The sequence below is a fragment of the Rutidosis leptorrhynchoides genome, chromosome 3, assembly GCF_046630445.1.
Source record: "Rutidosis leptorrhynchoides isolate AG116_Rl617_1_P2 chromosome 3, CSIRO_AGI_Rlap_v1, whole genome shotgun sequence".
In the NCBI taxonomy this organism is placed as follows: domain Eukaryota; kingdom Viridiplantae; phylum Streptophyta; class Magnoliopsida; order Asterales; family Asteraceae; genus Rutidosis; species Rutidosis leptorrhynchoides.
Window position 1 is genome coordinate 97,599,656 of NC_092335.1, and position 17,042 is coordinate 97,616,697.

A 17,042-nucleotide genomic window follows, 5' to 3' on the forward strand; every position below is an offset into this window, starting at 1 on the left:
CACTGCTTCCATGATATCCATGTCACTAACTCCACTTCGCCAGCCTTTTTTTTAATTTAATGTGAATAGAAAATAAAAACTTTGATTTCGCATGACATTTTCCCTAATTTTTTCAGTTATTTGATCGTTGTTCCTTTCGCGATCAACCGCACGATTATAGTTGGCTACAATCGTATTCTAAAACGAAGCGTACGTTTGTGAGTTTTCGATTTATGGATTTTCCGAAACATTAAGCCAACGTTCCGCCAATATTCTTTCTTCTTCTTGAGTTCAAATCATAACTTGAAGTTTCGGGCGATCTCTTGTTTCACCTACTTTTTTATTTCCTTTCCTTTAGCTTTTTGTTGTTCGGTTTTGGATGTTCGGGTTGTGTTTCGGGTACGGATACAATAGTTGGTTATGTTGAAGGTTGTGGAATGTATGAAATTTGTTGTGAAAAGAATTGTTGTTGTTGGTTAAATAGGAATTGTTGTTGTTGTTGTGTAAAGTATGAGTTGTTGTGAAATGATATTTGTTGTGGGAATGGTAGTTGTTGTGGTGGTTGAACAAATTGTTGGTGTTGTTGAAATGCGTTTAGTTGTGGTTTGAATTATGAAAAACTAGTTTGACTTGGAGAAAAATTACTAGTTTGATTCGATGACGGATTATTTTGTGACAATATTGGATTGTTGATCATATGGTTGTAAAAATCGTGGTTATTTGATTGATACATTTTTTGGATGAAATGGTAATAAGATTGTATGAAATAGTAGTAAGACTCTATGAAATGATAGAAAGTTGTATGAAATGGTTGTGTAACGAGTTGTATTTATAACTAAAAAATATTGATTTAAAAAAAATTAATATATGGATATATAAGTTACCGTTAAAGATATTTTGATTTATTATTTTTTATTCAACTATTATGTTCTTTTGAATTAAAAAAAAAAACATAAAAGATTGAAGCGAGACCCGCATTTCTTCCATCAAGCCTCGTGACTGACAAACTCATTGACAACTCGCTGCCTATCATCGTTATATCTTGACTATAGTTAACGATTGTGGTGACTATAAGATAGGAACTTGTTGGAATAAGATCTGATGAGTCAAAATGTTTTACAGGAAGTTAGAGTCTGGAAGTTAGAGTCTGGAGATGCAAGTTGCAGAATCTGTTTGTGTGAACGGTTTAATTACTTGGTAAAGAAGCTATGGGAATTCTGGAGATCTGGATAAATATTTAGAAGATCACGTTTTGATTTGATATTATCTCTAGAAGATAAACACTGATTTGTTTAGAATATTAATAAGTTTTAGTTTATCTTTTCCTATCTTTTAGTCAAGTAGTTTTGGAAACCAAATCTTGGAGATTTGGTTTAACCTTGTATAAATAGGGGTACGATGTTCATTGTATTTTGTATCTCTCAAGCACGATTACTTTGTCTTTCATATTATATATCATTCGTGTTCTCTCAATTTTGTTCATATAATTTGTATCTATTGTTTATTGAGAGTTTAGTGTTCATAATCAAGTTATTGTGAACTAATAACTGGTATCAGAGCGGGTTTGGTGTAAATCCAATTCGGTAATCTTAAAACGATCCATATATTGTTCAAAGATGTCCTCCAGTACCATCCCAACTCCAGTTATGGCTGGTAAAGGAGTGCCAATTTTCGATGGCACAGACTTTGCAACCTGGAAACTAAAAGTTCCATGGTTTCTTGGTTCGATTCATGAAGATGCTGAACAAGTCCTTACAGTAGGACCTATTATACCTGGTACAATGGTTGAAGCTGTTCCTGCTACAAGTACTGCTTCTGCTCAACCTGCTTATCTTCGTGAAAAACCAAGAGATAAGTGGACAGAAGCAGAAGCCATAAAGTTCAAGCTTGATAGCAAGATAAGAAGTATTATAGGTAATGGTGTTACTGTTCCAATTCTCAGGAAGATCAGTCATGCTAAAACTGCAAAAGCTATGTGGGATCTCTTGCTTAATGACTATGAAGGTGTCACAGTTGTTAAGACTCAGAAGAAAAAGAATCTGATAAGGTGTTATGAAAATTTTGCTGCTCAGCCTAAAGAATCATTGAGTGATCTTCATTCAAGATTCCAGGTTCTGATTAATGATCTTGAAAGTGTTGGTGTAGAGAAAACACAACAAGTGTTGTGTCAAAAGTTCATTGAACTGTTACCTTCAAACTTTGAATCTGTGATTACATCAATGGTAATCAGTGAAAAGATAGACACTTATGAACTAAGTGAGTTGTTTGGCATATTGTCAAACTTTGAAGAATCACAGTTGAAGAACAAGATCAATGCTAAGAGAGTTGTTAAAGATCCAGAAGCTGCATTGATAGCTACTACTAAGAAGAACAAGCAACTGTTCTCTAGTTACTCTAGTAGGGTTGATTCTGAAAGTGATGAGACCTCTGATGATAGTGATTCTGATGTAGATGAGGAGATTCAGGATCTGGAAAGTCAAGTGGCTCTTTTGACTCAAAGGATTGAGCAGAAGAAGTTTGGTTTTAAGAAGGGTAAAGGCAAGAGTTCTTTTGATCCAAAGAAAGCTAAATGTTTCAAGTGTGGCAAGATAGGTCATATAGCTGCTGATTGCTGGTCCAAGAGTGAAGGAGGTTCAAGTTTCAACAAACCTGTTGACAAAGCAAGAAAGTATAAACTCAAGTACAAGAAGATGAAAGGTGAAGCAGAAAAGTTGAAGAATAAAGAACAGGAGAAAGCATTGTACACAGAAGCATGGGAAGATGAAGATTCATCATCTGATGATGAAGAGGATAAGTGTCTGATGGCTATAATTGAAAAGGATAGTGAGTCTAGCAAGTTTGAGGAAGATTTGAAAGCTATTGAGAAGATGGATAAAGACTCTACTTGTAACAAAGGTTCTGCCTATAAGGTACAAAACTTTGTAAACTATCTTAATAATGAAAAAGTGAGAATGTTTCAGTATTTGTTGCTTGATTTCAATTGGTGCTTAGAGGATAGTGACAGGTTAAGAACACAGATCATTGAGCTTAAGAACACCATCAAAGATAAAGATGCTGAAATTAAAGTATTAAAAGAATGTGAGGTAGAACTTGACACATACAAAATGGCATATTCAGAAGAAACTAAACGGTTAAATACTGAATTAGGAAGATCAATTAAAAAGGCAAACCATTATGAAAATATTTGCAAATCTTGGTGTGTTTCTTCCAAAAAGAATTCTGATGCTATTGCTAAGCAAGTACCAAATGATGTCAAAGCTATACTTGGTGAAAACTACACATTAGATAATAATGTGGAAGTTGATCCTATTATATTTAAGCCTGACATTTTACCAAATACTTTTATAAAATTTGATGGTGAGAGAAAAATTTTAACTAATGCTTTTGTAAGATCAACTGAGTTTGTAAAATCATTAGAACCTGTTAAACCTTCAGAGACTATAATTTTAGACTGTAGAAATCCATCAGAGTCTGAACTATTGAAACCTTCAGACTCTAACAGTTTAGTCTCTAAAAGTGAAAGTGTATGTTCTGACCTAGAATCTGACACCCAAGAATCAAGTAGCATAAGTGATACTGAATCATCTTCTGATAGTGTCACTTGTCCAGATCCTAAATGGTCAACTAAAAGAAAGTCAAAGTCAAAACAGGCTAAGACTATTAAAAAACTGAAAAGGAGAATTTCAAAGCTTAGTGAAAGATTAAAGGGTCAAGAAAAATTCTCAAAATCATCTTGTTTTCCTGAAAATTTCAAAAAGGTATGGAAACCTAAAGTTTGTGAAAATAAAGGTGTTTTGAAAACAGTGATGGATAAGTTGATCTGGATTGGTAACAAAGCTTTTGTATGGAGAGTTAAATACACTCCATCTGAACCCACTGCAAAGTGGGTTCCCCCTAAGATTTAATCATTTTTCTTTTGCTTGTGTCTTGTGTAGCAGGGTAATAAGTGGTATTTAGACAGTGGTTGCTCAAGACACATGACTGGATGCAAAGAGCATCTTGTAGGGTTTGTAGAAGAAAAGGGTCCTTCTGTGAGATATGGTGATAATTCTGTTGCAAAAACTATTGGTTATGGTACTATTATTGCTGGAAGTGTGTCATTCAAGAAAGTTGCTTTAGTTGAAGGGTTAAAGCATAATCTGCTAAGTGTGAGTCAAATTGCTGATGAAGATTGTGAGATCAGAATAAGAAAGAAAGCTGGAATTATTTATGATCCTAAAGGAAGACCAACTCTTGTTGCCTGGAGATTTCAAAATGTGTATATGCTGGATTTGGATTCTGTTGATTCTGAAATTGAAACATGCTTGTATTCTCAGTCTGTTCCAGAACTTAATTGGCTTTGGCATAAAAGGCTATCTCATCTGAATTTTAAAAATATTAATGAGCTTTCCAAAAAGAAGCTTGTTAGAGGTTTGCCTCAGCAACCTTTCAAGAAAGATAAACCTTGTTCTGCTTGCATTATGGGTAAACAAACCAAAACAAAGTTTCCCTCAAAATCCCTAGCTACTATTAGTGATCCACTTCATATGCTTCATATGGATCTTTTTGGTCCAATGAACACTAGTAGTCTAGGTGGGAAAAGATACACTTTGGTTGTTGATGATGAGTATTCAAGGTTTACCTGGGTTATCTTTTTAGCTGCAAAGAGTGATGCTCCTGAAGAAATCATTAATTTAATCAAGAAAGAGCAGGTTCAAAAAGGTGTTCATGTTAAACAATTGAGAAGTGACCATGGCACTGAATTCAAGAATGTTACTTTAATTGAATTTTGTGAAGAATCTGGAATTGGTCAAAATTTCTCAGCTGTTAGAACTCCACAACAGAATGGAGTTGCTGAGAGAAGAAATAGAACACTTATTGAGGCAGCCAGAACCATGTTATGTCAATCAAATGTTGCACTCAGATTCTGGGCAGAAGCTGTCAATACAGCTTGTTATACTCAAAACAGGTCATTAATTGTGAAGAGACATGGCAAAACTCCCTATGAATTGTATCATAAAAAGGTGCCTACTATTCATTACTTTCATGTATTTGGATGTAAGTGCTATATTTTGAATCAAAGGGATCAGCTTGAAAAGATGAGGCCAAAATCTGATGAAGGTGTGTTTATTGGTTATTCTTCTGTGTCTAAAGCATATAGAGTGTATAATAAGAGGAGGATGAAGATTGAAGAATCCATTAATGTTTCCTTTGATGAAAGTCCCATTGAAATGGATCAATCCTCTAGTTCTGAGCATTCTGCACTTGGTGAATTGTCAAATTTAATTTCTGGTAACAGTACTCAGACTCTAGATTCAGAGTCTGAGACAGATGAATTTAATTTGTCTGGACTGAAACATTCTGCAGATAATGCTCTCACTGAAGAAGTTCAACAAGAAGATGAGCCAATTGTTATTCATGAAGATGATCAACCCTCCAATACTACTGTGAATCCTGTTGTTCCTATTAGAAAATCTTCTAGAAATATTGTTATTCCAAAGCATCTTGAAGATTATGTTGTAGATCCTACTGGTTTACCTAAAACTGGTTCTTCGTCTCAGACACCTGTGTCTGATTTTGCAATTGCTAATTATTGTTTCTTCTCAAATTTTCTTTCACTCATTGAACCCAAAGAAGTAGATGAAGCATTGTCAGATAATGATTGGGTTGAAGCTATGACTGAAGAATTGACAGAGTTTGAAAGAAATGATGTGTGGGAATTGGTTCCAAAACCTGAAGGTAAAACTGCAATTGGCACTAAGTGGGTTTATAGAAACAAGGTTGATAAAGATGGTATTGTGGTTAGAAACAAAGCAAGGTTGGTGGCTCAAGGGTATAGACAAGAAGAAGGTATAGATTATGATGAGACATTTGCTCCTGTTGCTAGAATTGAAGCAATCAGATTGTTTCTAGCTTATGCTTCAGATAAAGACTTTGTGGTGTTTCAAATGGATGTGAAGAGTGCTTTTCTGAATGGTATTTTGCAAGAAGAGGTGTATGTGAAACAACCTCCTGGTTTCAAAAATAAGAAGTTTCCAAAACATGTTTACAGGTTGAAGAAAGCTTTGTATGGTCTGAAACAAGCTCCCAGAGCCTGGTATGATACTCTGTCAACATTTCTTCTAGAAAAGAAATTTTCTAGAGGAGCTATTGACAAGACTCTATTCATCAAAAAGGAGAAAGGTGATGTGTTACTGGTTCAAATTTATGTTGATGACATTATTTTTGGGTCTACTAATCCAACTTTGAGAAAATGGTTTTCAGATATAATGTCAAAAGAATATAGGATGAGTAATTTGTGTACTCTAAACTATTTTCTTGGGCTTCAAATTAAGCAAAGTCAAGAGGGTATTTTTATTAACCAAAGTAATTATGTTTCTGATATGCTTACTAAGTTTGGTTTTAAAAATTGTTCCACTTTAAGAACCCCAATGAGTATTTCTGAAAAGCTTGATAAAGATGAATCTGGAAAACCAACTTGTCAATCAACCTATAGAGGTATGATTGGATCTTTGTTATACTTAACTGCTAGTAGACCTGATATAATGTTTGCTACATGTATGTGTGCACGTTATCAGTCAGATCCTAAAGAGTCTCATTATAAGGCTGTGAAAAGAATTTTTAGATACCTGAAAGGTACTCCTAACCTGGGTCTTTGGTATGCTAAAGACTCAGGGTTTGATCTAATTGGTTATACAGATGCAGACTATGCAGGTTGTAAGTTAGACAGAAAAAGCACATCTGGTGGTTGTCAATTGTTAGGTGGCAAATTGGTGAGCTGGTCAAGTAAAAAGCAGAATTCAGTTGCTACTTCAACAGCAGAAGCTGAATATGTAGCTGCAGGGAGTTGTTGTGCTCAATTGCTTTGGATGCAACATCAGTTATTGGATTTTGGATTATCATTAACCAAAACTCCAATCATGTGTGATAATGAAAGTGCTATTGCTATTACTGAAAATCCAGTGTTTCATTCCAGGACTAAGCATATAGAGATCAGGCATCATTTTATAAGAGATTGTGTTGAGAAAGGCAAAGTGGTGTTAAAACATATTGGCACAAAAGATCAACTGGCAGATATTTTTACTAAGGCACTTCCTGAAGAGAGGCATTTTTATCTTCTTGGACAACTTGGAATGTTAAATCCATCAGCTGAAATGTTGTCCAGTAATGAAATTTCTTGAGTCTGAATTATTTTCTTAGAGTCTGGGTGACGTAATATTGTTCAGAGTCTGGGAAAGTTTACTCAAGTGTATTTTTGTGTATAAATTTGTTTCCTTCTTTCGTCAAATATAGTTTTTTTTTTAAATTTCGTTTTTAGGCTAAATTTTTTTTTCTTTATTCTATTTCCTAAAATAAAAGGGTCAAATTTGGTATTAATAAAGGGAGTTAATGGTAACTTTTTAAAAATTTTTGTCAGGAGTATTAATTTGATAATGATTGTGTCAATCTTTTTGATAACTTTCTGTTATGATGCATTGGGTCAATCTTGGCTGTGCAGACCAACCTGCAGATTCTGAGCAATCAGAGTCAAAGTTGTTACCCAAGAATTGAATTGAATTGAATTGTACAAATTGCCATTCTCGAGTATCTTTTCCGCCCTACACCGACACCGGGTTTAGTTGGCTCGGTAATTTTACTCGACGTGTGGTTGTTTCGAAACAGGGAACAACTTTGAATACACAAGCTTGTAACCCGCGGATGAACCGCACACTAGAGCCTTATTGGGGCTAAAACCAATAACGAGAGCCTTTTTGGTATCATTGGAATTAACGGTATACTCCACCCCATGATGTTACACAAACAGAGCAGGCAGAAGGGATGGATGAGGAAATCCCACTCAATTCAAACCCACCTTCTCCCACTGCTCAAGAACAAAATTCTTCATTAAACAACCTTGTGAGCTCACCAGCTCATACTGAGAATATTCACATGTCTGCAAACCTAGTTGTTCCAGCACCCATAGATGCACATCAAACATCTATTAGGCAAGGTGCTGCAAGTACAACTTCACCACCTCTGCTAGAGGTTGGTGAGGGGAGTACTTTAACCCAGCCTAAACCATCTAGGATAGTGAGCTTGGATAACCTCATTACAGTTACTGAATTAACCCCCTCAGATAACTTAAATCAAGTCCCAATCCTGGACTTATCAAACCAAACTCAAGACCAATCTATGGCTAAACTTACCTCAGACATCAGTCTGCCACTCCACTCTCCAAATGTCCAATCCTTACACATTCTTGCACAGGCTGCCAATGCTTCATTCAGATCACAGGATGAAGTACAAGTCTCAATAACTTCTTTGTCCAAGGATCACTCTACTTCACAACAGGTAAGTGTTGAGGACATACAACCTTTATTAATCCCAACTGGTTCTACATTGCAGACTGAGGCACCAGTCACAGAGGTTGGCTTTTCTCAAGCTTTGACTTCTATGGCTCAGGAGTTTGATGACAAGCTTCAGGGTGTGCAGTCACAAATTAATAAACTTCATTCTAACTTTAATAATAATTTGGTTTCAAGTAATGAGGTGTTGGAGGTTAGGAGGTTGGTTGGGATTGTACAGGGTTCTGGTGATATTGCAGGTTTTGGTGATCGATTGAGCAGTTTGGAGGCTAAGATGCAGGGTGTTGAAGAAATTAAAGAGTGTTTTGCTGGTTTTGCCTCAGATATCAAGTCTATTAAGGATGATCAAGCTGAAATTTGGAGATTCTTATCTGCTCTCTCTCAAGATGATGTCAAAAAGGGGGAGAAACGAAAGAGGTTAGCTGCAGGTGGTGATGGTGAGTCTTCCAAAAGGGCTCATATTGAGGGGGAGTTACAGGTTGAGGGGGAGAATAATGATAATGAAAGAACTGAAACTGAAGCTGAGGTTATTGAAACTGAAGTTGTTGATGCTGAAGTTGTTCCAATGGTTGAAGATGAGATTGTTGTTAGAGATGATGGTGATCAAGTTAGAGATGATGGTGATCAAGCAGTTTCTCAAGAAAATGTTGAAAATGTTCAAGTTGTGGTTGCAAATGTAAGTCAAATGGGTACAGGTGATGGTGTTGACACAGGTGAGGATGTACAAATGAATGTTGAAGAGGGTGGTGCTAGGGTTGATCAATCTGGTGTTCAAACCGATGTTGGTGTAAGTGGTACTCAAATCATAGTTGGTGGTCAAGAAAGTGTTCTTGATATTGCTGCTGCTCAAGAGAGGCTGAGGTCTTTGATGAATAAAAGGTTTAGGTTTAAAAGGTATGAAGGAGATGTTGTCAGTGTTGAGATTGTGAAGATTGAAACTGAGGTGAATTTGTTATTAACCATGACCCATTTGTCTGATAGAAGAATAAAGGTGAAAGTGAGTCATATTTTGAGACTTGGTTTTTGTGAATGGAGAGGGTTGGCTGTTTGTATTCAAAGATGTGAGGGAGATAAGGAAATTGTTGATGAAGTGTTTAAGAAAGTTTGTAATTTAGTTCATCTTGTGTTTGAAGAAGGTTTTATTAGCTCGAAGGACTATGAAGTTTTCTGTAGTATGTTCAATTTGGAGATGAAAGAGAGAAGATTTAGAGGACATGTTGGTAGATACTCTGTTCCAGAACATTTGCAGTTCATTGATGAATGTTATGTTGAATATCTAGATGCTCTGATGATTAAAACGACTAGAAACCAAAGGATGCTGATTAGAGTAGAGCAGTTTGAAGGTGCTGACATTAACTTGTTGCTTGGACTGTTAACTAGGTGTACGAATGAACAGAATCATCCTTTTCGGGTTAAATTGTTGAAACATTTGGAAGGTAAGTTGTTTATGTTGAAGAGCATTAAGTCAATGAAGAGCAAATGTAGGTTGATCGAAAAAGAGCTTGCAAAACTGAAGAAGTAGAAAGGGTAGTTTTTGACATCATCAGATAGGGGGAGATTGTTGGAATAAGATCTGATGAGTCAAAATGTTTTACAGGAAGTTAGAGTCTGGAAGTTAGAGTCTGGAGATGCAAGTTGCAGAATCTGTTTGTGTGAACGGTTTAATTACTTGGTAAAGAAGCTATGGGAATTCTGGAGATCTGGATAAATATTTAGAAGATCACGTTTTGATTTGATATTATCTCTAGAAGATAAACACTGATTTGTTTAGAATATTAATAAGTTTTAGTTTATCTTTTCCTATCTTTTAGTCAAGTAGTTTTGGAAACCAAATCTTGGAGATTTGGTTTAACCTTGTATAAATAGGGGTACGATGTTCATTGTATTTTGTATCTCTCAAGCACGATTACTTTGTCTTTCATATTATATATCATTCGTGTTCTCTCAATTTTGTTCATATAATTTGTATCTATTGTTTATTGAGAGTTTAGTGTTCATAATCAAGTTATTGTGAACTAATAGAACTGGTCTAAAATTTAAAAAGTATTACTGCATATTATAATATATCATAATTAATATTTTATAATAAGAGTGAAAAAAAATGTATATCTAACGAAAAATGCATATGTAATAATAAATATATGAGCATGAATTATGTATTTGTATATAAGTATTTCGAGCGTTAATGGATATATCAATGGATGAAACTTTTCATTCATGTCAATATCCATATTCTTCTAGATTCATCCATACCCGTATCCAAATCCATTTAAGTTCATCATATCCATCACGAAACGAATCGAACGGATAGTCATTGTAACTAGTGTGAATGATCACTCGATCGATTCCATTAATAAATTATCTTGTTTTTGTGGCATATTTTAATGTTGTTACTCGTTTGAACAAATTCTAAATATCTTAGTCAAAGTTTCTTCATCCAATCATATTAGGTCATATAGAGGAAGACCGAAAATATCATTACTCTAAATCTTTGACCCACATCTAACACCATACATGCTTTCCTGGAACCTTACTTAATTTTATTTAATCGCCTGCCATACAAGACCATATTTCCCTGTCATTTTTTAAAATTAGTCCCCCCCTATAAAATCATCAATCTTCAACTCATATAATCACTTCAAATATCACACACAACAAAATAATTCAAGAACAATGTTTAGAGCCATGAGCATGAGGAAAGCACACGGGGGATATGAAAAATTAATCAGCGAATCTGTATCGAACGAAACGAACACATTGTTGGAGGCTAAAATGCTTAGGTCCGCAACGTTGCCAGCCAGTTTCTACGGGAATTATCCAGTGCAATTTGTAACGGAACAAAAGAAGAAAATAAGTTTCATAGAGAAACAAGTTAAGAAAGTGAGCAAAATTCATCCGTTATTTAGCTTATTCGAAAGGAGAAATAAGAAGAAGAAGGCGACTGCTGTACCCGAATTCTCAAGGTACTTACAGTACCTCAAGGAAGGTGGTATCTGGCGTGCCAATTCGACTAAGCCGGTTATCTACTGATTAGTTAGCTTTATTAATCCTTATTTTTGTCTTATAATATCAAGTGTTCAAAGTATTAGCAAGGTGTTTGACTTGTAAAGTGCTTATGATTCGAGTATTGTTCTACACCTTATATACATTTATTTATACAATTGAATTGAATTTAAACAAATATATTTTGTTGTGGTTCTTTTTAAGGCATTGTAGTCGTTGTTTTGTGTCTGGGGATTTAACGGTTTAACCGTTGTTTGTTGGTCGTTGGTTTTTCCCTAACTACTTGCTAGAGGGTTGTTCATTAATAAAATTTTCGTTGTTCAAAATATATTTTAATGTGGTTGCATAGTCCTCGACACTTTGTTGATCTATAATAATATAGTTGCATTTCAAAAAAATAATATATAAATTATGAGATATGGTAATTTTTGCTTAAGAGCCAAGAGGATAAGTTAAATATCATTTATTTCACTTAAATTATTCAACTACATCACAAAATTTATTTATCAAATAAAAAATGTCTAAATTTATATATTTATTAATTACAATTATATACTCTGTAGTATTTATTTATTGATAGGTTTAACATCATGATCATTAACTTATACTTTTAAGTTACAAGTTAGCTTTTTCCATTACATAAGTGCAGGATAAAAACTATTAGTATACTAGTAGCTAATTTCTCTATAAATCACTAGCTAACAAATGTATAAATCACTAGCTAACAATTTCTCTATAAATCACATACCGAAATTGAGCAACTATACAATCTACCTAAAGGATTTTTCGAAGTTCTTGAAGTGGGAAGTACATCTCGTCTACCACACCAACAATTGACCATTTTGCAAATCAATTTTGAATGATCGCAGGCGAGTTGTAATTTGGGGATTAATGTTTACGATTGAAAACTTGAATGAGATTCAATTTATAATTGCTAGAAATGAGTGGTATCTGTGTTATAAACTTATAATATACATTGATGCTGACTATTACATCCTTGTATGTAATGCACGTGATACAAATTACTGAATATAAGTTAACAGTAGTTAGTCACGAGGATTACTATGAAATCAAATGTAAATATTAGGAATTAACATGCAAATTTTTTTTTTTTTAAGACTCATGATGAAATTAATAGTAAACGTAAGGGACTATTGGCGTAATTAAGACTTTTTTTTACCACATAAAGGATATTAATCCAATTGGAGTTTATTATTCATTGAAATAATAAAAATTCATACTTTAACTTATCTTGTTAAAAATATGTGAACCAAAACATAAATTTGTTTTAGGTTTCTGGCTAAGTGGCTATCAGCATCAATTCTACCTAGCAGAATCTGAATCTTATCGTCATCGTGCCTCGGTTGGAGGAGGCCACTCACTTATTAGATTTGACAAACTTTACAATTTACTCCTTCATTCTTTGACTCTATTACACTACAATCCCTCTATGTATTTATTTAAAGGTAACCATTATGGACCCAAGCTCGAATTCCTATCATATAACACAACGAACTAAATACTTGAATTAAAAAAGATGTGCAAATAAGAAATGGAATGTCTACCATATATCATGAATAATAAAAATAGGGACATTAACCAAAACTATCATTTTCCAAATAAACTATAACAATACGACGTCAGAATTTCTTTTTTCTTTTTTCGAAAAACGTCATCGCAAGGTGGGATTGAGACCTTTGCAACCGGCTGGTCGCAAGGTGCCAAGGTGTTCTTACGACCTTGCGAGTGGTTCGTACCGAGCGAACTCAAAAATTTGAAACGTCATACACTTTGATCCGTTGCTCCGATTCAGGAACTTTTTTCTGAAATCGTGTTTATTTAAATATCTATCTCTAAAAAATAATTCCAAAAAAGGTACCTAAATTCGGAGCTACAAATCAAAATATGACGTTTCAAAGTTTCGAGTTCGTCCAGTATAGACCAGTCGTAAGGTTCACAATCACAAGCCAACCTTGCGACGTCACAAGGTGCCTTGCGACTTGCGAGGATGTTTTTGCAAAAAAGCACAAATTTTGTATTAGTTTGCAAGAGCGTATCGTTATAGTTTGTTCAAAAAATGAGCGTTTTGAATAATATCCCATAAAACTATTCGTATTAGTTTATGAATCAACTTTGTCATTATAATATGTTACGAGTATTATAATCAACTAAATTAGTAAAAAAGTTAAAATCTTTAAATTCAAATAGACATATACTATACTATCTCTTCTTAAAATAATTGTATGTTTATAAGAAATAACTACTAAATATCATTGAACTATTTAACTTTCTTCATTTATATTTCTCAATCATTTATTCATTAAATAAACATGGTCAATAAAGATTTCTAGAGAACAATTTTTTTCAGATAGAGTGTATCTCAAACAAAATAAAAAATGTTGCGAAAAACATGAATGAAAAAATATAGTGGAGCAAAAGCGCAAAGCAATAAAATAAAGGGGTGAAATGTTTCAAAACTAAAAGTCTAAGGGGGCTTAAAGGAATAATCGGGAAAGTTGTGGAGCGTTACGTGGAACATACGATAGCCAACAACTGAGAAAAAAAAGCTGAAAAATTCGTATCGACTTCCTCCACAAGTAAAGGAATTTTTAAACCCACCGATCATCATCTTTTTGTTTCACCTTCTAATTTCTGCTGTTAATTAAATTCACTATTTAAGGTACAACTCTTACCTCATGTTTATTAATTTCTGCATATCATACATGTAGATACATACCTAATTCTGTAAGTACATGTATATCTTAATCTGCAAATCATTTATACATGTTTTCTTACACCAATTAAGTGTTTATGCTAATATTATATGTTGATTTATTAATTTTAATTTATGTACGTCATGTTGATTTTGAAGCTGTTAACTGTGTGGTCATGTGTCTGAATCAATCATTTTGGCTCTTAAATTTTAAATAAGCCTCATTTAAAATAGGTTTCAAACACAGTCACAGAGAGCTGTATGTTATGTGACGGTTCGTTCATCAGTTTTTAGACCGAAAGTTTGATACGCAACCGCCACGTGTCACTGTTTATTCATTTATTTATGTATTTACAAAATAATCAGATTTTTTGTGTGTGCACATTTTGCCCAAAATGAGTTGAAAATTAGGTTTAATATCTAATTCATATTAGGTGGACAGATATTTTTAGAAGTGAAAAATTAGGTTCATTTGTGTTTGTGGTTGCTGTTGATTTATTTTGTTCTGTATAGATACTAAAGTTGTTTGCTTTATGGTTGATTATAGAAAATGTTGAAGATACAGATCTTTTGATGGTATAATAAGTCCGTATAATGCCTTTCACAACGATTGCTTTAGATCGGTTAATAGAACCAAAAGCTTCTAAAAAGCAAATTGCAGCCGATAAAAATGATTCGAGGCAGGGGAGTCGAGTTAATCGTACTGATAAATTAACAGAAAGAAAGCATCATTGGAACCAGATTTCACCTGCTTTGTACGCTACTCCTGAACCAACACCGCTTCCCGATTCTCCATCGTCATTTGCACCATCGCCGTATATTGTTGACCACAAGAGACGTGGGCCACGTCTTTCTAAGGCTTATACGGAGGATGTTATAGCTCTTAACCAAGCTGTAGCTGATGAAAACATTACTGAGATAGTGAAAAGTTTTGAAGCAGAGGATGTTGAATCGTGTAGTGTTGTTGATGATACAGATATTAATATTGTTCGTGACACGATGGTTAATGGAGAACGTGAAAATGGAGATGTTAATGTTGATGTAGCAACTGGACGGGATAATTTGGAGTCTGTTGAGATGGATCGAGACAGTGAGATGGATGATTTTTTTGACCCGCAAGATTCAATGAGTGTTAGGAGCAGCATTGATGGGGGAAGCAGTTGCGGGTTGGAGCGTTCTTTGAATCTTAACAGTTCGGCTTCTGAGTTTTATGATGCGTGGGAAGGTAATTCGGTTTATTTTTGCTATTTTAATCTCAAGATGTGCAATATTTTCATTTACAATATAGGGGTATAGGGCTACTTGCAACAAATGATGAACACATTTTAGTATGATTTCTATCTTCTTGTTTAGGGAACCATTTTTGGTTTAGACCAGGTCAATTTATTCGATTGAAGGTATCAATTTGCTTACCAAAGATAACAGGTCATATCAGAAAAACCAACATGATCAAATTGATGTTCTTTTATCTAGTGTAAGTTAAAAATTGGATCTAAGTTGGTTACTTTATTACAGTACTTATGCAACCAAAACTGTGTATACCACAAAAGAATAACAGCTTAACATATGATTGAGAATATGAATCATAAATGCATCAGTAAATCATGATATTTATGGTTTAAGTCTAAATGTCGTTCCTTGATTCAGAATTGTCGTCTGAGAGTGGATCCCAGCCTTCTTCACATGCTGTTGAGACTGAATTACGTGAAATGCGACTGACTTTATTGGTGGAAATGGAAAAAAGGAAACAAGCAGAAGAATGCATAAAGGATATGCGAAGCCAATGGGTGAAAATACGTGAGCAGTTATCATTTGTCGGGCTGAATCTTTCAGAAGATCCAGCAGTGTTGTTGCAGGACCATTCTGGAGATGATCTTGTTGACGACATATCACGACAGGTTCATCTTATCCGCTTTGTATCAAATTCCATTGGTAGAGGAGTTGCAAAGGCCGAGGTTGAGCTAGAGATGGAATCCCAGTTAGAGTCTAAAAACTTTGAGATTGCTAGATTATTTGATAAATTACGATATTATGAGGCTGTCAACCATGAAATGTCTCAAAGGAATCAAGAAACTATTGGTAAGTGTTACCACTTATGTCAGAAGTGGCAATCTTAACTCAAATACATATGAAGCCAATGGGTAAAGAAAGTAAACTAAAAAGAAAACGGGTAGAACGGGTCGGATATGGTAAATGCCACCCTAGAATGTATTTTTAATCATGAAACAAACTAAAGTATGTCATTGAATAGTACAACTTTTGAGATCATATTTGACACACTGATCTGTTTACTATATATATTTCTCCTTAATAGTAATCATTTTAGGCTATTGAATAATCTTTTTTATACATCCATCATATCATAACCGTGCATCAACATGTTGTATAGTACAACATGTTAATGCATATTCATGGTGATAATATGTCACCACCCAGTTAGACACCATAACTGTTCATCAGGTTGTACAGAATAGGTGCCATGGGTCAACCCAGTGCTACTCGACCTGATTGACCCGTTAAACAACCGGCCCATTTTACACACGTACTTGTTCCTGATATGAAACTTGTTTTGACATTGATATTGTGTGTCAGAAACAATGCGACGTGTAAGGCAAAGAAGGAAGACAAGACAGAGGTGGGTTTGGGGTTCAATTGTTGCTGCAGTTACAGTTGGAAGTGCTGCTGCATTAGTATGGTCTTATGGAAAAGGTTCATCTATAACAGACCATCCTTCATCACAAACTTCTGATGCCAGCCGATCAGGTTCAGCTCAATGATGAAAATACAATCTTATCAGAATAGATTATGCACACGCCAATAAATCAAGAAATTTGACGAAAAAGCATCAATGTGAATAGTAATGCTTATACATAGTTTTTAGGTATAGAATAAGTCAGGTGTATGGAAGTTGAAATGATCTCCATCTTATCAGCCAGTATTTGTTTTTTGTAAGTTTGGCACAATTATATCCCCATATATACCGGTCATTTTGGGCTAATATATTACACCATGAAGTTATGAAT

The 17,042-nt window shown here is 34.5% G+C and overlaps 2 protein-coding genes across 2 annotated transcripts; both read left to right on the forward strand.

The window, feature by feature from the left end:
- The first annotated feature begins 10,976 nt into the window (after window positions 1-10,976).
- Window positions 10,977-14,601, forward strand: LOC139900221 (uncharacterized). The gene is made up of 2 exons (XM_071883013.1): window positions 10,977-11,321; window positions 14,533-14,601. Exons 1-2 carry the CDS (start codon window positions 10,977-10,979, stop codon window positions 14,599-14,601), a joined length of 414 nt encoding a protein of 137 aa, XP_071739114.1.
- A 12-nt stretch (window positions 14,602-14,613) lies between these two features.
- LOC139900222 (uncharacterized) lies at window positions 14,614-16,796 on the forward strand. Its single transcript, XM_071883014.1, has 3 exons — window positions 14,614-15,244; window positions 15,667-16,098; window positions 16,612-16,796. Exons 1-3 carry the CDS (start codon window positions 14,614-14,616, stop codon window positions 16,794-16,796), a joined length of 1,248 nt encoding a protein of 415 aa, XP_071739115.1.
- The last annotated feature ends 246 nt before the right edge of the window (window positions 16,797-17,042 follow it).